A 24371-nucleotide genomic window follows, 5' to 3' on the forward strand; every position below is an offset into this window, starting at 1 on the left:
TTTTTCGCTTGAGAAAATTAAATATTTGTACAGTTTTACTCTGAGATTTCATTGCAACTTCACAGTGAGATCAGATATACAATTCATAGAGTCTCAGCATATTTTGATACATTATATAGACAATAAAATAGTCCGGCACAACAGTATCTGAAATACCTGTTTTCAAACCTGCTGGGCAATTAACAGAAAATATAGCCAACATTCCAAATATTATCCATATCCAATTCCTATCCACATCCTTACTTTGATGATGAGCAGAATACAGAATATGCAATGCAAAGAACTTCACTGCAACATAAAGACTGAGATGTTAAAGTAAGTCAGGAAACTTAGAGTTAACCTTCACACAGCAAGCCCATCCCTGCTGCCTTGTGCATATATGGTAGGGGCTTTCAATACATTATCACACTGAACCATGTGACTCTTCATTTGGCAGAGAAACAAACATATAAATGGAAGCAAACTCCACCTAAGACTGTTCAAACCGCATCCTCCTATGCCTATCAATTCATATAAAGCATTTGGTATTGCTGCATGTATTACACAGGCCTTAACTCTTAATTTTCTGACTTGCACTAAACAATTTCTCTTGGCTCAGACCACTTAATCCAGGTTTCCCTGAGGACATTTAACATGGAACCACTTCTTACAACAGGACACCTGAAGCATAAGAGCACAGACTCTACTCTGGCTGACCAAGTACACAAAGATGTTAAGTCACATGCCCAAAATAGCATCTAATTCAGAGGAAGAGATTAGTCCTGTAGAGTTATGAGAACATCACATTCAGAACTACACAGCTGTTTAAATCCTATTCTACCTCTCCCCTTGAGCAATGACATACGTAGCAACAATGCTGAATCCGAAAAGAAAAAGCAACAGATGCTGTCAACACAACTCTGCTTGGGGTAGAGGAGGGAGAAAGATGGTGAGCATCACTTTCACAACACTACTCCCAGCCTTTCATGCCTGAAACAGAAGTTATATACTCTGAAAAGAGATTGGCACTACCCAGTTTCCTATTTATTATCTGCCCTCCATGGCATCTATAGCCCATTTGCTCAGTTTACAAAGCAAACTCAGCCTCAGCTGTATTCTGCCTCTTACATCCCTATTTATAAAGATTCCACTATTTGAAGTTGGTTGACAGTTTGATTCCATACCCAAGTAGCTTCTAGCCCCCTCTCCCCATAGCCATATTGGCTCTGCAAAGCTTCCAACAGGCCACCAGAAAGTCACCAGATAAGCTAACACCAAAGCACACACAGAGGAAGCTGATCTGTTGGGCAAGACTTTGCCATTTTTACTTAATCACTCACTTTTACATAATCACACTGAATGCATCTGCAAATGTTTATTCTGTGCAAGACTGGCTAGCTCTATGAGGCCCTGAAACAGACTGGTACTCTTATTTGCATTTAAAAGGTATGCTCTTACCATAACCCTAAACGTGAAAGGCTATTCAAAAATTACCACAACTAAACAAATCCACATTATACACGTTGAATAACCTCTTGTATGTCACGTGTAACATAGGAATCTAGCTTTAATCACAGATATATTTTATATCTCAAAGCAAAGAAAGCTTTCACATACTGTTTCTATTTCAAAACAGCCAAATGGGTTACTAAAATTTGCACATCTGAGTATACAGTAATTTCATGAACTGTCATAGTGCAAATATTTACTTACCAATATGTACTGTAACTACTGCAATCCATACACACAGTATGCTGAACTTTCTCTTGCTTTTCTGTTTTCTTATGATTGGTTAAAGGAATTTGTGCATCTTCATAATGTTTCTTTGCATGTCCATTCACATATCTTAAAGAAAGAAGAGATCACAAAAAACTCTTCAAACTTTTAAACAGTTATTTAACCAAAGCCTACAGGAAAAGTCTAAAAAAAGTAATCCCAAATGCAGCTGTTAGTGTGTTAAATACACAAATCATTTCTATGAAAAAATATGAGACTTTGCAATTATTAAACACTGGCTAAGCTCCTTTTAAAATCTCTCCTCCTCTCTCCCTCCCTCCCAGACATGCACACACACACATATTAAACTGGCCTCTTTAAGCCAGCCCCCTGGATATGAGCCTCTTATGATCTGCCACATATTTAGAACAGGAAAAGTATGTTAGCTCTCTTTGGCCACATTAAGACATCAGCATTTAGTTCATCCCTCTCTTCCCCCAGCCTTGCTTTCTTTCCCTTCCAGTATTCACCATATCTGCAATTACTTTAACTGAACACCAACTCCTGTATAAAAGCACATCCATTTTAAGCTTCACTGCTCTGCGGACAGTCCTTTAAAACTAAAGCTCTTGCATTTTATTGTAAGTCCATGAATTTCGGAGGCATTGGACCGGAGGTCATGTAGCAGAAAGCAATTTAAAAGTCATTAGAGCCTTTCATACATAAAAAGCATATCAGGTGAAAAGATGAATATTTTCACTTTTAAAATTTGAGGTCTTCCATAAATCTCAGCCTCTCAGACAATAAAAAAATGCTCTTAATTTGGAAATGCAAGAAATACTTTTGTTGTATGGTTATTCTTCTCACCTCCCCAAATTTAGGAGAGAGAAAAATGTGGCACTTCAAGTGAAGATATGGGTGGCTCTATTTTCTCTTTTTGTATTTTAAATGTTACCTGAACAAAAGATCGTGCTGGTTCCCTACATCCTAGAGATTTCCAGACCACAATGATGGTGCTTTCTCGTTCAAACATGTTTAATTCCTGGGTTGACAGCAGTTTTAAGATCTAACACAAACTGAGTAAAAATTTAATTCAAAGCCTATTAATTGCATATAACAAAGGTTTGGTAATAACAGTAAAAAAAACATGGAATGAGCAAAATATTCCAAGTTATTAATTTCAGCCTTTGATCATTCACACAATATGATGCTGTTTCCCATCTCCCTCCCTCCAAGCTAACAACTTTTGAAATACAGAAAAATCAAAGTTTTTTGTGCCGAAGCTTTTGATCTGAAAGAAATTATTAAAGTAGTTAGCATATTCTTACCTCTATATGAACAGGCAGTTAAAGAAAACTGAAAACAGAATTTACTAGTATCTATCTGGAAGAGAAACTCGCTAGCTTAATGATGGTTTTCAAGGATAAAAACCTGGCAATGCATGTGGTAGACCTCAGTTTAAATGTTTTTGTTTCCCATAGTCGTCGTCTGAATATGAAAGCCAGCTAGAATAACCTTAGAGATGCACATCTCAAAACACATTTACCAGCACATTTCTACTTTGTCTTTTGAAGTGTGAATTACCATCTCAACCACTACATTGCTGTATGCACATATTTCTACGTATTTCAATGTACATCAAAATCAGATAAAGACACACCTGCACCAGCTGGTGTAAATTTATTCTAAGGTACTCGACACACATTTAAGATCTTTTCAGTTTAAACTGGATACTTGCTATCTCACAAAATAAGCTGTGCCAGATTTTGATTTTGAGAATGCCAAGAAATACCTATTCGTTTTTAATCTTCTACAGCAGAAACAGCTTTTATTTTGGATGAACCTACTAATCAGTCAATGCAATAAACTCGTTTTGTAATTATAAAAGTGCTTCAAATATTATGCAAGGTCTTTACAAGAAAAAAAAATGCAGTTCCACAGCCAGTGTCTTCAGTTTTAAACAGTTCCACTGACACCATAGTGACTGCTACTGCAACATTAATAAACTTTGTGCTTTTAAGTCAAAAGAAAAATACCTCATCACGTACATACAGAAAGTCGAGTGTTCAGTATGAGCATATAAGTCACTGAACTGCAATAGCTTCTTTGACACTATATTCTGGTGTAGAGAGAGGAACAATGGAATAGGGACATTCAGAAACCCTTTGGAGGGAGATTGTTTTAAATAGAACAAGAAGCAGAGGGAAGGTGGTGAAAGGACTATAAAAAGGGGAGGTTAAGTAATTTCCAAATTAGTATGTGCTGTACCTACCTTCCACAATGGACACTTGAACAAGTCAGACAGACCCAGGGACTTTTATTGGATCGGCACACTATTAAACAAAAAGAAAGTCAGATGAACTGGCTGTGATATTATATAGCTATAGAATCCATCTTGTGAGATGGAACTAGCTCTCTTCTGGCTCCACCTTGGCTGCATGGTTATATAAAATAGCAAAATAGTCGTGTACATTAAGCTATAGTAGGAACTGCAGGAGAGGTGGCTGACACCACGGCATATTAGCCTTCCTTCATTTTTAATTTCAAGCACAGATCACACATTTACCTACTATTCATATTGCAAAGGAACACATTTTTGCTTTTATTAGATCACTATTTGATTTCCAAATACAAGTTCTAAAAACAGTGGTGAACATTTTAAAACATCTCTTTTGGCTTTTATCACCACAGCCCATAGGACTGGAAAAACCACATCTATAATCACTGCACTTGGCCATCATTTCATAAACTTATTATAAGAAAGACTACTTCAAAGGACTTACTCTGAGGGCCTGCCAATTCCATCAGGAGTAAGTAGACTAAATTAATCCGTACACTGATAATACATGCCATTCTGAATGCTCATTTCTACATGCAAGTGCTGCTGCAGGTCTTTATAACATTTTTATCTTTCAGTCACGTCCTGGATTGAAATGGTGGACACATGATAAAGTGTAGTCCAGTCTAGAGCACAGAAGGGAACATTCACTGTGCTAGTTAAAAAAGCTGCAGTGCTTAAGATGTCCCATACTTAAATAAGAACTTTACATACTCTGTCATAATTCTAGCAAGCATCCTTCCTGCCATTGACTACGACTGAACCCATAACCATTGTGAATTGAGCACACAGTTATAGCTCTCCTCAACAAGCTGCAATATCAATCAGCCCTCTAAGTTCCCCACTCCTGAAGAAAGCAATGAGAATAGTTGGTGGTCCAGAGGAAAATGCCTCAATTTAGGTAATAGGTTAAATTAACTGAAAGTATCAATCATTCTTTGTTCATGCTCTGAATGTTTAAAGAAACCTACAGTAAGACCTGGATGTGATCTCCTGTAGAATCTGAATACTAGCGTTTTCACAGGAAAACAGATTTTTACTGGTTCCATAGAGAGATTTCATTGCTCCCAGCCATAGGTATTTTTCCAGGCTGTTTCTTAAAACAGATATCAACTCTGTTGCAAAACTTACAATGATATGGTCTCCACTGACACCAAGCTTACAGAGCTCCCCACAGAAACTCCAGTCTGATGTGCATTAGGACACAAAGGATACAGGTCATCTTTGAATGCAAGTTGCAAGTCTGTGCTCTCAGACATTAAAATGGGAAGTTCTGCACATTCAGGTCCCGTACTATATTAGTGTCAAATCTTATTAGGTTCAGCACAGTTTGCAAATTTACTCTTCTTTGTAATTATATCTGTAAATATAATGTCTAATATTGAAATGCAGTTTTCTTTTTAGGAGAGAAAAGTTTTAGCCCCAAAATTTTACCAGCCTTTAAAAGGGACATTGGGCCAAAACACGACATATTTTACAATAAAACTCCTAACTCCATCCTAGATTTAAAACTGCAAGAATTCAGAGACAGACAGACTTTTCACCATTAACAGTATGTCTCCTTTTTTAACGTCAGCCAGGTATGAAGATAAACGTAGACTAGGCAGTTTCACTTCTTAAGAGCATGTTTCATTTTCTGGTTCTCCTTCATAAGCACAATGCTGTTGTGTGGTGAATTCACAATGAGAATATTTAAATGTAAAATCTCCAGTACATTCACTGGGAAAAAAAGCATTCCTGGTCATATGTTGTAAAACTTAATTTAAAGTATCTACAGTATTTGACAGTGACTATTTCAAATTGTTCTCTCATAGGCTCAGCCTTATAAACTAAGGTCAGAAGGGACTATCATGACCAACTAGTCTGACATCCAGCACAACACGGGCCACAGAACCTTACCCACCCACTCCTGCAATAGTCCCCTAACCTCTGGCTGAGTTACTGAAGTCCTCAAACCATGAATGGAAGACTTCAAGTTTCAGAGAATCCACTACTTACACTAGTTTAAACCTGTAAGTGACCCATGCCCCTTGCTTCAGAGGAAGGCAAAAGTCATGTAAATGAGTATGGTAGAGGATGGCCCTCAAGATTAATTTGTAAATATAATATTGTTGCTAAGGCCCAGTCTATACTTAAAACTCAGATGTACCGAGCTATGTCTCTCAGGGCTATGAAAATTTCACACCGAGTGCCATGGTTACGTTGATCTAACCCCACCGCACTCTCAGCTGTAGCATAACCTGATGACCATAGGACTTGTGGTGATAGATGAGAGCAATTTCATGAAGAGAAAGACATGGTCCTTATGAAAGGACAGGCTCATGACAAATCCCTGCTCAATCCATGTAAATTATAAAACTGCAACAATTGCCCCTCAAATAGAGAGGCCTATTTAGGATGGTAGAGGATAATTGTACCAGAGGGGACTGCTGTGTTCAGTAGACAAAACATAGCATTCAGGGTGAGCAAACAGATTCTTTGCTGCTTGACAATTCCCTTTCCAACTCCCTTTGCTGGAAGGGTTTTCAGGCTATCATCCAACTTTCAAGCAATGAGCTCCCAATCTAGCTGGATGTCAAAGCAGACTCGATTCACTGGGATTCCTAAATCACAGACAGTACCATATATTCAAGAGAAGGGGGAGGGAAGAAAAAGAGAAACAAAATGATACAGGCTATTTCTCTTATGTCAGTATCTACTATTTTCCCCTTTCAGATATTAACATCTTCTTTTTATAAACACTTAAGGCCATTCTAAAAACACAGTAAAATGGAGCATTTGGGAACTGCTGTAGCAGACACTTTAGTTCAAGACCACATCGCAGCCAAGGTTCCTGAGCTTGTCTAATAAAAATGTCAAAGGAATATGAACATTACTAATTAAGCTTTTTGCTCAATTAAAATGTCTTAAGCTGTTTGTAGGACATAATTCTCTTCTAAATTCATTTTTTGGAAATGCTTTTGTTCTCTATATTTTTAAAGTAACATTAAAAAAGCCCTTAAAACCCAATGGCAACAGTGTGCAGTGATGCCACAATGCTGCCTCAAACAGCGAGTCATTTACCATTGTACATCACAATCAACTTGCTTGGAAGTATTGAAACTATACATTCGACTGCATAACAGGGAAGAGACAATGCGGTCTTCTACAATGTAATCACTACAAGTGAAACCGGAATACTAGTTAATTATTTGTATCACACCCAAAGCAATGAAAAGATTCTGCAAACAAATAAAGGACAGTGGACCCATCCCCAAAGAAGCAAACAATTTAATATCATATATACATACTCATTCCAGTGAGTTTCACACTGAAATCCTGTGTTGTTAAGACCATTCAGAAATAGGGTTTAGACTGTAGAGGTTTCTTCCAGTTTCTGCGCCCCATCCTGATGGAGTAACACTTATCAAACCTTAGTCATTCTGCTCTATTCAGGCTGATAAGTGCATGTTCATCATAGGATCTCTCCCCATCTCATCCTCATGTTCTTTCTTGTATGAGCACTTACAGCTCTTGTAAGATATTTTACTTCCCACAGCCTCTCCAGTGTGTTCCACTGAAGCAAGAACACTAAAAACAAAAGACTTGCTCCCTTACAGCATAGAGTCGTGGACCTTCATTATAGAAAATTTCAAGTATTTGCTGAACACAAAGGCCCAAATTAAGAGTTTTGTTTAAAGAATCCACTGCATTAACTCACATACACAGGCAGAAAGAAAAAGCATCAGGAAGAGCAGGAGACAAACAGGAAACAGCCATTGTAAAGTAGCCAAGTTAAAAACCCCGTGTGATGCAGTACCCATGGAAGCATTTGGCAGCAGGGCTTATTAAGGGTATGTATTGAACCCTAACTGGCTGCCTTGCAAATCACAAGGAGTAGAATAAGTTAAGGCCATGGCTACCAGAGACCTTACTTCACAATCTGAATGTGAGGAAACAGCTCCTTAACAATGGAATAAAGGTAAAGTCACAAAACACTGGCGTAACAAGAGTAATACACTGGGATGAGTACGAAGCCCAGCCAGTAATTTATGAAGCCTATAAACTAGTTGAATGGGGACCAAGATTAAGATCGTTGAGCCGTTTTCAATACCTGCTCCTGCATCCTTTACAAAATAGCTTAGGGCTTGTCTACACAGGTAAATTTACCAGCATTACTACACAGGTATAATTATACCACAGTAGATATACCGATGTAACTCCCCATATGGACACTTTTATTTGGAAAAACAGTAACCTGTTTATGTCAACATAAGCTAAAGCAAAAAAGACCAAACAACAAAAAGGCCACTGGTACTGAGAATAATAGGGTCCATATGGTGAGAAAGGCCAGTGTAATTATAATAGTATAATTATACCCATATAGTAATTCTGGTAAATTTACCTGGTATAGACAAAATTTAGAGACAAAAAACCAAAACAAAACTACAGTACTGAGCTTCCAGGGAAACCTGCTTGGAGAGAATAATGTTAACAATATTTGGAAGCACAATAAGACTTGCTCTCTCATCCCTATTCTTACTTCAGACTGTCTAATAGCAACCCACTGCTCTGTTTTGCTAAGAAAAATTTCCCTACTTCATCTTTCTCAGAAGCTTGTCTGCTCTAACACATGAGACTGGCAACACAGTGCGAGCTGGGCAGACTCCAGCAACAGCCCTTGAGAGGAAAAGGACTAGTGGCTCACAGGGAAAAATGTGAAATAGCAGCTGTATTGCGTGATGCATGATGTGTCACAGGATAGACTAATCAAGTCGATGAAACCAGGCCAAGATCCTCCTCTACTATCAGTTCTACAAAAGTCTTGAGGAGGCAAAGAGGGAGAAGAGAGCTGCAAACCAAAAGGCTGGGAAATGATCACTCTTCACTAGAGACTTCATGTACAAGTTTTTAATCAGTTTCATGTTGATGGAAATTTTCCATCAAACAAAACACTACACTTATGTAGGGCCTTCCATCTGAAGAGCTCAGAGCACGTTACTAAGCCCCCATTTCTCAGAAACAAGTAACTGGCAGGGCTGTGATTAGAATCCAGATCCTCCAGCCTCTTGCCCTCTTTATTTTGCTAGTCTGTACAGTGACAGATAGACCGTGTGAATTACTAGTTGTTAAAAAGTTGGCTCTGCTGACCCTGGTAGTCCTGCTCCTTGAATCTTGTACAAATGGGCACCTCCACTCAAACATGCTGTTGAAAGTATCTCACTGCTGCTACTGAAGTCAGAGATGATTGCGCTTTTGCTATGGTGGGCTAAACAGTGTGGTGTTCATTACCCTTTGAAACCTGTCTCACTTCCATCCTTCCTTACAACTTCAGTACCTTACAGCTCTCCTCTTCCCCCAAACGGATTTTAGAACCACCACTACTGACTCCATATTGATTATCTTTTCTTCCAATCTCTTTCCTTTTAACTTTCATTTGTTTGTTTCTGTACTTAATTAGGTTCATAGTTATTTTCTAATCTATTTACACCACCCTGAGGACTTTATACATAAATATTACTACTTGTTTTGATTTTATTGATGCCAATTAGTATTTTATTCATTCATATGTTGCCATAATTTCCTGTGACAGGCACTCTTGAAAGGAGCGTGCACCTACAAAAATGGAGACCACCTCATGTGACTGGAGTAGCTACAAGCATAAGTGGAAGCTGTATTGGCAGCTGAAGCACATACCATAAATTTACACTTAGCAGGGGTCGAGTACTAATATTTGCACTCATGATAAAGTCAGATGCCTAGCCTGGATGCCAGGCACCAATATACACAGAAGTGTCCCAAAAATGCCTCCAAGTGGAATGCTACAATTTTAGAGAATTAATCCTTTAAATCTGATTAAAGCTTCCAGGATTTAAAAAGTCAAGATACTCATTCTAGATGCGTGTGTATATATATTCAAAATTAGTTGTTTGAATGGGTATCTGTTTTGAATTTAACAAATTGGATATTATCAACTACAAGTGAGCAATTCTAATGAAAGTTGTTTTGTGTGAGGAAGAGAAAGGGGAAGAGGAAATTTTCAAATCTCTGGGTAGGAATTTAGCCACAAACCCCACCCTAAACAACTTGACTGGATTTGGCAAGTTAAATTTATGTGCTTCTTTAAAAATGTAAAGGTAAAAGTCATTTTCTAGGTCTCATGCAATAGTTTGATGTCACAATATTTGAGTTATAAGCACTACAGGGATGTTCATTTTTAAGGTCACGGAAACGTCTCTTGATCTAGTATTTTGAAACACTTATTTATTAAATCTAAGTTTGAAGCCAAATTTCAGCCCAAACTTCTCTCCCCCATCCCCATGACCACAGAAATTAAAACAAACACTTATTACTGAGTTTCATGAATTTCCATTCTATATATTTGTTCTAAACACCAGATACAACCCCTTTAAATAAAAAAAAATCTGCTTTAACAAAGGAAAAGTAGCGTTGGTATTAACCATCTTTATATTAGCTTCATTCATTAGGATCTTCAGTTTGCAGAAAAATGTGTATCAGTGTTTTCAATGCATTCATATAAATCAAAGCCACATTTTTAGAGTCTGAACTAAAATGAAGCAGGCATAAGTGCACACAAACCCCACATACTCAAAGTCTTTGCAAAGTATGCATTACAAGAGCAGCAGCTGAGAGTATTTTAAGAGCTAGGCAACGGCCACTTTATCAATTAATATTCACATCTTTATTTTCCAAATCTAGTCACTGTACATTTGAATTGGGGTTAGGAAAAAGACAATCCATATCTCAGAATATGCCACTGCCATTTTCCCCTGAAAAAGAAGGGTTGTATTGGAAGTATTCATATCACCCTACCTAAAGAACCAAGCTGGCAACTGGATCCGCAGATCCCTGTCTGCTACGCCCTTAGCCCCTCTAAAGTAAATAGGGTTCTGCCTGGTCCTAGGTATCTGCCTGCCCAGACCCAGTTGCAGGAAGCAGGCCTAAAGCAGTGTAAGTATGGCTGTATGCTGTTTGCAGAGAGTTTCTACCCTGCAAAAATAATTCAGCATTGATATTTATGTAAAACTCAAGGAAGAAGTGTGCTGGGAAAACATAATGTAAAAATGATCGTTTATACCAGGCATTGCAAAGTTAAGTCATCTGCAAAAAAAAAAAAAAAAAAAAAGAAAAAAGAACAAAAAAAAAAAGGGGGGGGGGGAGGGGTGCGGCAGCGGCTTTGCTTATTTCTGATGCATCAAGAAAGCCAGAAGAGGTTGGGGTTTTGGTTTGGTTTTTTCCTTTTAATTTCCTTGCTTATTACTTATATCATAAATTCAAGTCTCATCTACCTGTTGTTCCTGTAAGACCCTCCTGACAACCAATGAACTAGTAAGAGGTTATCACAGATGCTATTTCAGGTGTCAATCCTGCAATAAGCATCACTGTAGATGGACTCCTGCACCTTTACCAAACCTTCCATGGGTACCTAATCTATGATGTCATCTTCCTAGTTCTCCAACAGGGCTCCCCTGAGCTCCCTGCAGAATCGGGGCTAAAGTGAAATCTGACTGACGGGACGTGATTTTTAATTAGGCTGTTTAAAATGTTTTTGTTAACACCAATTTTCAAGGGAAAGGAGAAGAGAAGGAAAGAAGGCAAATTAATGTCTCAACTGTCCAAGGACTAGTTTCTCAAAGGAACTCACTAACTATACAAAATGAGTTAACTGTACTTTTACGGACACATGCTCTCAAGTGACAAAGAGTTGCAGTAAGAATAAATTGTAGTTTATGTCAAGTCTCTGACTGGTTGAGACCTCACTTAAAATTACAGATGGCGAAAGGGGTTTTCAGAATTACAGTAATCCTCCCACCCTCATCATAAACCTGTGAAAAGGTCACAGGCTTGTTTCTTCTGCCATCTGCCTTAACCATCAAAAACAAAGCAAAGCAAAGCCAGAAGAGTTGGGGCCACATTTTGTTTTCCAGCTCTGACTACACTCATGCAAGATTTACACAGACACTAATACACAGCAGTACATTTGCAGTATGTCCTGTTATTTGATACTTGCCACTGTAGGTAAAAGCAATGCAAGAATTTTCCTGGTTGGCCTCAGTCAACTGAGTTACTACATCGGGGAAACATCAAACTGAGACAAACCTGCCAAACAACTGCTGAATAAGAATTCAAAAGTAACATGGATGGGAAGTAAAGACTCATTCCCCAAGAATAAATAAAATAAGGTAATTAAAGTTCTAGGAACATAGCAGCATTGAAACACGCTCACCAGAGAATAGATTAATTTCTGCTGTTTACAACTCACTCCCTGAGTTGCATTCAACTGTGCTGGCTCCAGCCCTGATATTTTGTGATTATGTAAGCAACTGAAAAACCTGGAAATGGAAAGATGCAGCAAGTTTGTATTCTTTAAACAGACACTGGATGAGCAGACACTCAGGCAGGAAAAAAATTGTAATTACACTATAATGTCTAACTCAGGGTAAACATAGGTACTAGTTCCTGAGGAAGTGGTTAAACAAAGAATAGAGAACCAGGCCAAACATAAATCAGACACAGCTAAAAGTAGGACAGTCAGTCAATTTGGTTTTTTTGACAAAGGCTATGGAGAATAAAGGTCACTTAAGCATCACTAACATGACACAAGGATGCTTCTTTGGGCTTGTCTACACTTACCTCCGAGATTCTTGTATAACTCCCGTCGACTTCTCTGCTTCTCTTCTGCGCGCCGTCTTCACTGCACTGCGCCGATGGGAACCGTGTTCCCTTCGACACAGTGCTATGCCACTTAAGAAGGTGGTCTTAATACATTGATTTCTGGATCAACTGAGCGGGTCTTCACTGACCGCTCAGTCGATCCAGAGAAATCGATCTGACGGCGGCGAATTTGCTGCCGTCAGAGAAGACATAGCCTTTAATAGTAGCAAAAAAATTTAGTTTTCATTGAGATGCCATATTTTTAGGCAATTCATTAGATTTTCTACACAATAAAATAAGGCTTGGCAGGATATTTTAAATCAGAAAGTGTTGGTACTTAGTTACTCTTTGCACCCTGCACCAACAAAACATTTCTACTCTTAGCTGAAATTTACATGCTATACATTCCACTAGAAGATAACTAGTGCACTTTTTCCCCACCATTAGTTCAATCTAGCAACTATATCAAATATGATTTTACTTCTAAATCTGTTATGAATCTCAGCTTCTGTCACATTTTGAATAGTCAGTATCTGAGGGTTTTGTTGCTGTTTAATTCTTACAAATGAAAACAATTACTTAAATGTGAAGTTAATTATTGAAAATAAAGAGTATATATATCTTCAAAAAAATAAAAATCAAGCCTTAGCAGAAAGACAAATATTATAGAATACAGAATACAGTAGCACTCACCTAAAAAAGACTTTACATCAACAATAAAAATAGGAATCAGACAGACAAATTTCAGAGAGAGGCCAAGGAAAACCAAAACAGATTGCCTGAAATTCTCAAGATCCTACCCATCTCTTAAGGGAGGAATCCTATGAATCCCTAAGCAATCTGAGGCCACAGTGTATTGGGGAATGATTCTAACAGCCTATTTATTGCAGACCACCACCACCCCCTCTATTCTGCCTATCCAGACACAAAGGAAGCCACTAAAACATTCTGAGTAACAAGATACAGAACAAGAGTTTCAAGAGTCCACTGGACTAAAATATGTTACTTACCAATTGAAAGCAGAAAAGTAAGTATCCGGAGTTATCATTAGCCATCTAAGGCCCAGATCTTGCACTCTGATCTGCACAGAATTCAAACAATGTAAATACAGCTCAGCTCAGGCACCAGGTCCATCTGTACAGACCTAGCATTGGTGCAAGGCCTCAGAGAGTACTGAACAATTCTACAGGAAGGTAAATCAGTTTCTATGTGTAATATTCTAGAAAGATTAGCCACCCCCTGGGAAACCACCATATTTAGATAGATTTACCTGTGCGCATTTTGGCTAAATCCATATGGGTAATACATTTTTCAGAGAAATTTCACAGCCATATTTGTGAAATCCAGATTTAATAGACGGTCTCAAAAGAGAAAAGTTTTAGAAAAGAGAATTGATTTTACAAACTATTTAAGACAGCTGAGTGGCAAGTAGCATATCATTTACCAAAAAACAAACAAAGCAAAACAACCCCCACTTACAAGTAAGGAAATTTATCATTAAAGACCACAAGGCTTATGCTGCCCGCATAATACACAAATTATCAATATCAAATATAAAGTAATGCATATTCCATCATAACACAATAACCTCTGCTGGGACGTATAATGAAAATATTTGCCCCCTAGTAATCTCAGAACATAAACAAAACACAAAACCCTTAGCTGGTTTCCAAAGCTGAGGGGGGGGTTGGTCTTGGAAACCCCTAAAAGTATGCTGGTGGGAGAGGGGGGGTTGTTTTGTTTTTCTAAACTTTTTTTGCACAGATGAATGAAGACAAATAAATGCAAAATGAAGTGTCGCCAAATTACAAAAATTAAATGAGTTGTGTTGGCCAAGTTACCATGGCTCCCAAAGCCTAGGCTACCTTCATTCCAAATACTGGTAAAAAAGGCCAAAACGTCTTGAACTAAGTGTCAGATCCCAGACTAGAACTCACCCTTAGTTAACAGTACTTGGCTAATAGACCACAGTGCCTTTCAACTAAGTTACTGAACCTAGCTGAACCTTAACTACCCCCATCTAAAAACAGACTAATAAGACTGTGCAATTACCTACTGCCTTTCCACCATCTTGAATGGCTCAGGGAAGATGGGTGAGTTTTATTAGCCTGATTATAATTAGACAACTGTAATTAGATTGATTCCAATCTGCATGAGTCACTGTCTTATAGTGGTGAGCTGTGGGCCTGCCACCTCAGATCAAGGCTGGGTCGGCACAAGCTTCAGCAAGTCATCTATACTCCATATGCCTCAGTCACTACCTCTGCTAAACCTCCCTGTCCACATTTCTTCCTACATCAACGGGGCCTTATGGAGAAGCATGCAACAGAAAGATTTTTAACCAGATCCTGGAATTTTCTTTCACTTTCCAGAAGTTGCACTGGTGAATTCAGATATATAAAAGTATTCTTCACTGCCACGTTCTTTCCCCAGACAACTTCTCTGACAGAATCACATCTGGTGTCCAAATAATAGCAGCGTCTTTAACATTTATTTCCTTCCTTGAAGACTGTCTCTTGAACAGCCAAGGTTAAAAATCTGTTTCATATTTTGTGGTGCAATATGATTTTGTTGAGAAGACTGAGGGAGTACAAACACTTCACAGAGATCTCATTTCAAAAGATACTAATTCCAAGTAATACTTTCTCAATATAATCCAGTGAGACATAGTTATAAATATTTGAAAACATGAGGATCTCTCTTTTAGGAATTAGAAGAGGAATCAAAATCAACCTTACTATATTGGAAGTGTGGGGTTGCCACATAAAAAAAAAAAAGGATTATCTCCTCTCCATAAAAAACATGCCTGTTGTGCTGAAATTGGAACTCTGATCCTTCAGCTTTAAAAACACAGGTCTCTACCACTGGTGCCAAAGAAAGATCTCTGCTAGCCAATATCCAATAAAAATGCCCTTACATTCTTTCTAGGCTGAATGAACCAATAGAGGGCAACCTGTTATGTAGGGGCTACTCCAGCCACTAAACAGCTAAAAATTTCCATTTGGTTTAACGGAAGCAACACTGGGTCCAAAACTAAACAGCACAAAACATTAATGAGTTTTACTTAATTAGAACTTATTTTCTTCAGATACAACTGGTGCATGAGCTTGCAAGGAGATTTATCAATATACAAAGTTTGAAGGGTTATTAGCAAGCTACTCTTGAGCTGCAGGGACACAAAGAAACCGTAGATTAAAAAAACCTATCCTGCTTTGAAATTTGATTTAAGCAACCTTTAACTCAAACAAGTCTAAGAACATTTTTGCAGAGAAGATTTCTCCTTTAATTTGGGAGTAAGTCTAGTAATTTTTAGGCCAAACCAAATTTCCAAATCAAAGTTATAGGACAGCAAAAACAGAATAAAGGAACTTGGTTGCAACCCTAATCCTCCCCCTACCCCCCCCCCCCAAAAAAAAACCCCACACATCCCCATGTATACAGACTCTTATATTCTCACAGAGTCACTGAATTCAATTGGACTGGGGGGGTGGGGGGGCGGAATAAATGCCTAGGGCCAAAATCAGGGTCTTAATATGCAGTGGGTTCTTTCTCTATATATGGATTACAGTGGAGCTTTTTCCTATTATAAGAAGATCAAAAGAAAATTAGGAACTTTGCTCTCTCCTTATTGTGAGCTATGGCATAGACTAGTACTGATGGGGATGGAGAAGAAAGGAGGAAGAGGAGTGAGCTAAGAAGGTTAAAGTCTATGTACATGTGCTTTTGCAGCATATTTGTCTTGGCACCGCTTACTACAATCCAAGACTGCAATGCCAAAAAACACAGCGTGGCAGGATGCTGCTACCTACCCAAATGAATAGAGAACAGTGTGACTGGTTTCAGTAAGGAAAAATATAACCAGCGGTCAGTCAGACCCAATAAAAATTCCCCCTGAAAATTCTCCCACTTGCATTGATAGGATTTGGACTCTCATATTTTATATATATATAAAAAAACAACAGCAGGTTAGCAATACCATTTTGTAAAGTTATTTTAATTGGGTAGAAAAAGTCTCATATTTCAGCATTTGGATTTCCACTCTAATCATATTTCAGTAGGCCACAATTATTTAACCAAGCTACTTTTTAAAGTCCAACAGGCATGTGTATGCACCACAATATATGGCTCTGAGCAACTCTGAGTTGCAGCTTTTACTGCATCACAAGCTTCCATGCAAAGCTAACAAGTTCCAAGCACATATATTTAGCTTTTGCAGGAAACACTGTTCTACAGGCAAAAGAATCCTTCAATACTTAATAACAGAATGACAGAACAAGGAGCAACGGTCTCAAGTTGCAGGGCAGGAGGTCTAGGTTGGACATTAGAAAAAAGTTTTTCACTGGGAGGGTGGTGAAGCACTGGAATGGGTTACCTAGGGAGGTGGTGGAATCTCCATCCTTAGAGGTTTTTAAGCTGAGGCTTGACAAAGCCCTGGTTGGGATGATATAGCTGAGGTTAGTCCTGCTTTGAGCAGGGGGTTGGACTAGATGACCTCCTGAGGTCCCTTCCAACTCTAATATTCTATGATTCTATGAAAACCAACCATGTGTGTTATTTTAAAAACAAGGTATTCAACTGGTAGTGATCTTAAGTACTGGCGGTTTTAAGCATACCTGAAGTGCAGCAATTTCCCCTTACAAGTGCTGGATCTGTATTTAAGCAGAGACAATCCCAGCTGTCACAAGTTTCTCTAGAGGAATATCTTGCAGTTTTACACTGCACAAAGAATCAATTCATCTTGTCCATGACAAAATAAGTTGGCAAGACCCTTCAGGCTTGCACAGGTATGCTTGGAAGTGTGCTGGGATAGGTGAGATATGGCAGGCTGTGGTTTCTGGTGTCTGAAAAGTTGATGGGAAAATACCACATCTGAGCTGTTGAGAATGCTTTTTTAATTACATGATTTGTGCACACATGCTGAGTGTGTGGCATGTCCTATAAATTTAACTGGTTCTGGCTGGGACACTTTGCAGTCTTGCCAATGTCCCAAGCCCAGCAGAAATTACAGAAACTAAAATGCATGAAAACATTTAGCTTTAATTGGAAGTAGCAGAAATCTGCAAATAATATTTCACATGAGAATGGTAATTAGAGAAGTGATTTTCAGTATTTTTCTAAACAATTTCTGCCTTTCCTAGTGATTTATCTCATCTCTTCCTTTCATGTCCTGTCACAAGACACATTGACCAATTAGAGCAATTAAAAAAAAAATCTTTAAGACAGAACTTCCCTGAGGATCTCCCACAATGCATTGTGTGTTGTCCATTTGTTTAGACTGCAAGCTCCATAAAGCAAGGAGCGTGCTGTCTTCTGTATCTCATCCTGCACAGAACACACTGCCAGGCCTCAAATAATCATCTGGGGGAATGGCTTGCTATGTTTTAAAGGGTAGGACGTACACTCTCCAGTTTCTGAACTATACTGCCACATTATTCATGCTGATTAAAATTCTAGGTGTCATCTAGAAATGGGCAGACCCTTACTCTTGGATTTGGAGCAGAAGACTTCAGATTTGGCTCAGTGTGCTCACCAGTACTATCTTTTATTGCTTTCATTTAGTTCACCATCAACAATCAAGAGACCTTCAAAGGAATCCTGACCATTAGTTTCAAAAGGAGCTGATTTAGGCCAATACACCTATTCAGCCTGGTGCACACCCTTCCCCCTAACCACCCTGTCTTTCATTTTTCAAATGTCAGCTGAGCAGCACAGATAGCATTGTTATATTATTGCACTTCTCATGAAAATGCTTTGAGATGCCTCCACATTATATACTGAAGCTATCATTGCTATCAAAAACCTGTTTTGGGTGATTTAAAAATAAGTATTCAATCAGTGTGCATAAGTCAATCTGACACAGAGGGCCCTCGACTCCAGGGTACATGAAGCAGTCCAAACTTTAAGTCACTGCTTATATTAAGGACCCACTCTTCAAACTATTCCAGAATGTTGTTGTTGTTACTGGTGGGTCTTATGGCAACCAAAGTATTCCCTATATCTGTATCTTCATTTATTCTCCTTTTCTGAGGAAGATCAGCTAACTCAGAATGGGGCAGATCACATATCCTTTGGAGATAATTTGGAGCCATGTTAGAGATCAGAGAACCCTTGGAATTTCCGGATGAAAAAGAGGGATGACAATTACCTGGCTAAGTATTTTTCTCCAATTTAGGACAACAAAAAAAACAAATAAGGAAATCCTCCATTTATCCAGCATTAGAAGAACCCATTAAAATGACTGGAAAATTCCCAGTAAATCTTGACAATTCATGAAATTATATATAAGCTATTTTCTTTTTGAATGGTATGTTGCCATTTAGCAGAACAAGCAAAGAATAAGACGATTCCTGCTAAAAAAGTTCATTTTCTTAGGCAACAAAGAGTAAAAACGGAGGTGGCAATGAGTAAATGAAGTTTTATTCTCTCATTTCATCTTTGAAGGAACAAAAACATCTATTACAATCCTACCTAAAACAGCTGAGAATGATGATACATGGTACAGAACTTTTACCATGGGCAAATCTTCATATAAAAGGGTCGTCCAAGTTCTTATGGAAAATTGGGATCCATTACCACCCAACGCAACTTTACTTCTGGGGGCATCATTCAAGGTGCTACAGTCACTGAAATGATGGCAGACAAAATAGAGTATACTGTGCACCACTGCAGAGATCATGTAACAGTAACAAATAATAGCTTATCAAGATAGGCAGCCTGCATGGGAAATGTCACTCAGGCTACTAAACATGGACAAAAGTAGTTTCATCTGGCAATCCTGAGAAGGGACTGAAGAATTCAATTAGTGTTGTGCACAATTTGTTTCTCCCCTAATTGATAACTGGCTTATGTTTTTACTGAATTTTTAAATTTAGTGTACTAGTTATAAATGTTTCTTTATCCCCTTGTTAGGAATTAATACTGTACTTTTGATTTACCTATCCAAATAATTTATTTGGGATTTTGTTAGTTTTTAGATTTTATTAAAAAAAGTGTGAAACTGGGGGGAGAGCACTCCTGGATATAGCACCATTATAAATCTAGTCAGTTTCCCAAAGAGTTTAACTCCCTCCCACCTCCTCTCAACAATAATACATCAGTTGAGCACCCAGCAACATTCTCTTCCCATAAGTGCTACATACACTTGCTTGAAAGAAAAATCCGTTCTAATCACTGAACTTATTTCCTCAGAAAACAGCATGTCTATCAATCAGACTTCATCTTTCTGTATGAAATGAGGCTTTCTACAACATTAACCTTGTCATGTTTTCCAGCAGATTGGCTCTTTTTTCAGTTAAACAGCTGCATTAATAGTTTAGTATATTTTCAGCTTTGGTAATGTTATCTTTCTGGAGTTCTTTGAACGGTAGACTGTAGTGCCATATGTCAACATCATGAGGTGACAGACCCAACCATAAAGGCTGGATTTCCAAGTAAAGAAATGTAAAAGAATAAACACATTTTCTTTATGCACTCCCTCCCTCCAACCATTGCTCTGCATTATTCCACTGAAAAACAAACTCACGTAAAAGCGAAAGCTTTACAGAGTAAAATAACTGGTTTTACCAAAGAAAGCAGTAGAATTACCACACCTTGGCTCCAGGAAATGCCAATCATAAAAGAACTCAGGCAAACTGCAGTTTTCCCACACTAAAGCATCCACGCAATAAGACAAAGAATAAACATCATTCCCACATGAAAGGGAAAAAAATGAAAACTTAACATTTTATTGTTCCATAGACTAATATCTCAAATGAAGGTCCTCTCCACCATTGCCCACAGACACAATAAGGTGGGGAGGGGGCATCTTACTGTTAAAAATGGGCCTATTGCTATATCTGCTAAATGTGCTAGGGTTTGGTTTTTTTCCTGTTTGTTTTAATGCTAAACACAACTGACTACATATGTTTACAGTTAATACAGAGAAGAACATAAGCTAAAATGACAGCTACCATCAGAGGTCATCTGTTTGAAAAACTAGCAATAATTATGGTACATTACCAGACTGACTTTAGAGCAGTCTGGGCAAAGCAAACCTTCAAGGGAAAAGCTTTGAACAAACAATATCAGGGCACAGATGGTACTGAAGAAATAATACAAACATCACAGAAACTTGTTTGCTTTATTAAGTCAATGTGCAGAGCACGGTGTTGATTGGTACATTCGTCCTGCACCATCCATCTAGAACATGTAAATATGAATTGATGCTGTGTAGAGTTATACACACGGATCACCCTCCACTGTATATAACTCTCCACTCAATCTACTGGCTGCTTCACTCTCTACCACACAGTATTATTGTCTTGTACCCACCCCGCGGTACCTCCCTCCAAACCACACCATGCAAAGCAGGGGACAAATAAAAGTGTTTTTAAAAATTAGAATAAAGCTCCTTAGACTAAGCAGCTAATTCTACAGTGAGCCGGCGAGATTCCCCAGCCCAGGCCCCTTTCTTCGCGCACACACACACGCCGGGCAGGGCCGGCCGTGCTACTCCTCGTGCAGACAAAAGGGGCTAAGACGAGACTCCCTGGAATTCCTTCGCAGGAGACGCAGCCGCGAGCCCGCGGAGTGGGGCAGAGGCTCGCCTCGCGGCACCAGGGCTCCCTGCCCGGCCCGGCGCCCAGACAAAGCTCTGCCGGGGGGGGGGGGACGACGGGGCACCCGGGCAGCCGGGACAGCGAGCCCCCCCCCAGCCCCGCGGGCCGGGAGCAAGGAGGGCGGAGGGTGCGTGTGGCGGGGCCACGCGACGCTCTGCCCCTCCCCCCATGGCGGGCCAGCGACTTAACGCCCCCGAGGGGCTGCCCCGGGGGGGGCGGGGGGGGCTGGAGCAGGGCCCCGGCGCTGGGGAGCAGCCGCCGCCGCCCGTCGCGAGGGTCCCGGCCAGCGCGGGACTCCCACCCGCCCCGGCCCCGGCGGAGCGGGGAACAAAGGGGGCCCCGGCGCCCCCCTCCCGGGGCAGCCCGGCCTGCGCTGGGGGCCAGGGAGGCGGCTCCCGGGCTCCCTCCCGAGACAGGGCCGGCGGGCGGCGCCTAGGCCGCAGAGCCCGGGGCCTGCCGTGCGGGCCGCGCCGGCGAGACTCACCGCTGCAGCACCAGGAGGAGGGCGAGCCCTGCGGGAAGCGGGCCGAGTCGGGCGCGATGCAGACGCTGGAGCCGAGGTGCGGGCACTCCATGGCGCGAGCGGGCGGGCGGGCGGCTCCTCACAGCAGCTGTGTCCCGCTCACCACAGCCATCTTACAGTTACAGCCAGCGCCGCGATCCATCCGCCGGGCCTTCCGCGCCGCCGCCCTCCCGTCCGCCCCGCCGCGATCCATCCGCCGGGCCTTGTTCTCCGCCCTCCCGTCCGCCCCGCCGCGATCCGCCCGCCGGGCCTTGTTCTCCGCCCTCCCGTCCGCCCCGCCGCGATCCGCCCGCCGGGCCTTGTTCTCCGCCCTCCCGTCCGCCCCGCCGCGATCCGCCCGCCGGGCCTTGTTCTCCGCCCTCCCGTCCGCTCCGCCGCGATCCGCCCGCCGGGCCTTGTTCTCCGCCCGATCCCGTCCGCCCTCCCGTCCGCTCCGCCGCGATCCGCCCGCCGGGCCTTGTTCTCCGCCCTCCCGTCCGCTCCGCCGCGATCCGCCCGCCGGGCCTTGTTCTCCGCCCTCCCGTCCGCCCCGCCGCGATCCGCCCGCCGGGCCTTGTTCTCCGCCCTCCCGTCCGCTCCGCCGCGATCCCCCCGCCGGGCCTTGTTCTCCGCCCTCCCGTCCGGACAGCCCGAAATCCATTCACCGGGCTGTCCCAGCCGCCGCCGGTCCACCCACGCACAGAGCGATCCGCTCCTGGTTTTGAGGCCGCCCGCAGCTGTCTCCAGGGCTTGCCGGCCGCAGCGGCCGCGCTAGGACCAGCCGCTTTCCCCTGCAAAGGGGCGCAGCGCCGAGCACCCGCTGTCCCTGGCTGGCTGGCAGGCACAGGGCGCTATTACTAGGCCGGTCGGGAGTGGCAAATACCAGCCCCTCTGCCCAGCCTCACATTTTGGGGAGGGGCTCCTCTAAGCTTCGCCCACAAGATAAACCCCACCCCAATCTTCTGAAGTCAGGACTGGAGAAGTGTCTCCCCAGGGGCCGTGGACAGTGAATGGTGGGTGAGGGCCCTGAGGTCACACGTGTGAGCTGTTCACACCACGCCCAGCTGACCTTCCCGCCCTGGGTCGGATCACACCGAGCTCACGGCTGGGGAGTGGTAAGCCAGGTGATGGTTTCACAGGTGCTGGTACAAGCTGTGGTGTGTACCAGCTCTTCCCCAGCCTGGCTTGTCATAGCAACATCATAGTGCAATGCCAGAAGGGCCCACAGATCAGCTAGTTAAGGGGTTCTCAAACTTTTTTTTCTGGGACCCCTCCCCTTTGAAAATATTTCAGGCTGTGAAGACACCACCCCCCAAAAAAGTTATGACCCTCCCCCCATGCCATGCCACCCTTCTGTGCTGCTGCTGGGGACGGCGCTACCTTCAGAGCACCGGGCCAGTGGGCCATCCAGCTCTGAAGGGCTTTGGCTGTCAGCCATGCATGGGGCTGACAGCCGCAGCCATGGCATGCACTGGGGCTGACAGCTCTCAAGCCCCCCATAATAACTTCACGACCCATTGAATGGGTCCCAACCCCCAGTTTGAGAACCCCTGGTCTAGTCTGACCTCCCATATTGCCCAGGCCACCAACTCCACCCTGCACCTACACATTAAACCCAACAACCAAAATTAGACCAAAATATTACACCGCACTGTTATATGCCACGCAGAGAGTAGGTGACACCGAGGTGCCCCCATGCCCAAGGACTCCACAGTGGCAGGGAAATGAGTAATGAGCTATCCCCAGATAATCCCAGCAAGTGTCCTGCCTGCCACACTGCAAAGAAAGGTGAAAAACTCTCCAGGTCTCTGTCAATTAGGATAACCAGATTTCCTGATTTTATAGGGACAGTCCCGATATTCGGAGTTTTTTCTTATATAAGCACCTATTACCCCCACCCCTGTCCCGATTTTTCATATATGCTATCTGGTCACTCTACTGCCAATCTGACATGGGGGGAAATTCTTTCCCAACCAAACATATGGTGTTCAGTTAGACCCTGATCAGTGAGCAAGAACCAGCCAGCCAAGCACCTGGGAGAGCATGCTCAGTGCCACCTCTGAGCCCTGGTCCACTCCACCCAATGTCCCTTCCTGACCTCTGCAGTGGCCATGTGAAATGCTGAAGCATGAGCTTTAGGCACATAAAACATAAACCAGAAGTGAGCCAAGTGCTGTTGACTTTAGTCCCCTACCATCACAATCAATCTTTCATACAACTGCGCTCATACATTTGTCTAGCTCTCTCTCTTTCTTCCAACACAGGGAAATTGTAGTATTGACAGGTCCTGAATATGGAACGTAGCTCTTGTTTTGTAGGTGTTAGTAGTTCTACATATTAATAACATGGGTCACTTTTTTAGATCAACGGGGGGAAGGAAGTAGATGCCCTGACTTTGCAAAACCTGCACTTGGTTAAATGGTAGGGAGTTGTCAGTGGCTCCTTGGATGCAGTGGGACATAGCTGTCAAATCACTGATCAACAGAAGCCCAGGAAATGGAGTTCAGCCTGTATCAAGCTGAAAAGATCTCAGAGTGGGATAAGCTGGTGTACTGTATCCAATGCTAACAAATTTCAGCTGGAT

General features: G+C 41.7%; 1 protein-coding gene across 2 annotated transcripts in view; it reads right to left on the reverse strand.

Annotated features, from left to right (window-relative positions):
• USP3 (ubiquitin specific peptidase 3) overlaps positions 1–22207 on the reverse strand; it is a 56748-nt gene extending 34541 nt beyond the window's left edge. For both annotated transcript variants that reach the window (XM_067534755.1, XM_067534756.1), the window contains exons 1-3: positions 21770–22207; positions 3968–4028; positions 1693–1824 (exon numbers count right to left, since the gene is read on the reverse strand). In XM_067534755.1, coding sequence (XP_067390856.1) covers positions 1693–1824; positions 3968–4028; positions 21770–21860 — 284 coding nt within the window. In that variant the 5' untranslated portion in view covers positions 21861–22207. The remainder of the gene's footprint in view (positions 1–1692; positions 1825–3967; positions 4029–21769) is intronic.
• Between the last annotated feature and the right edge of the window lie 2164 nt (positions 22208–24371).

Source organism: Emydura macquarii, unplaced genomic scaffold (assembly GCF_026122565.2).
Source record: "Emydura macquarii macquarii isolate MOO-44397 ecotype Brisbane River unplaced genomic scaffold, CSIRO-AGI_Emac_v2 contig_3451, whole genome shotgun sequence".
Taxonomy (NCBI): domain Eukaryota; kingdom Metazoa; phylum Chordata; order Testudines; family Chelidae; genus Emydura; species Emydura macquarii.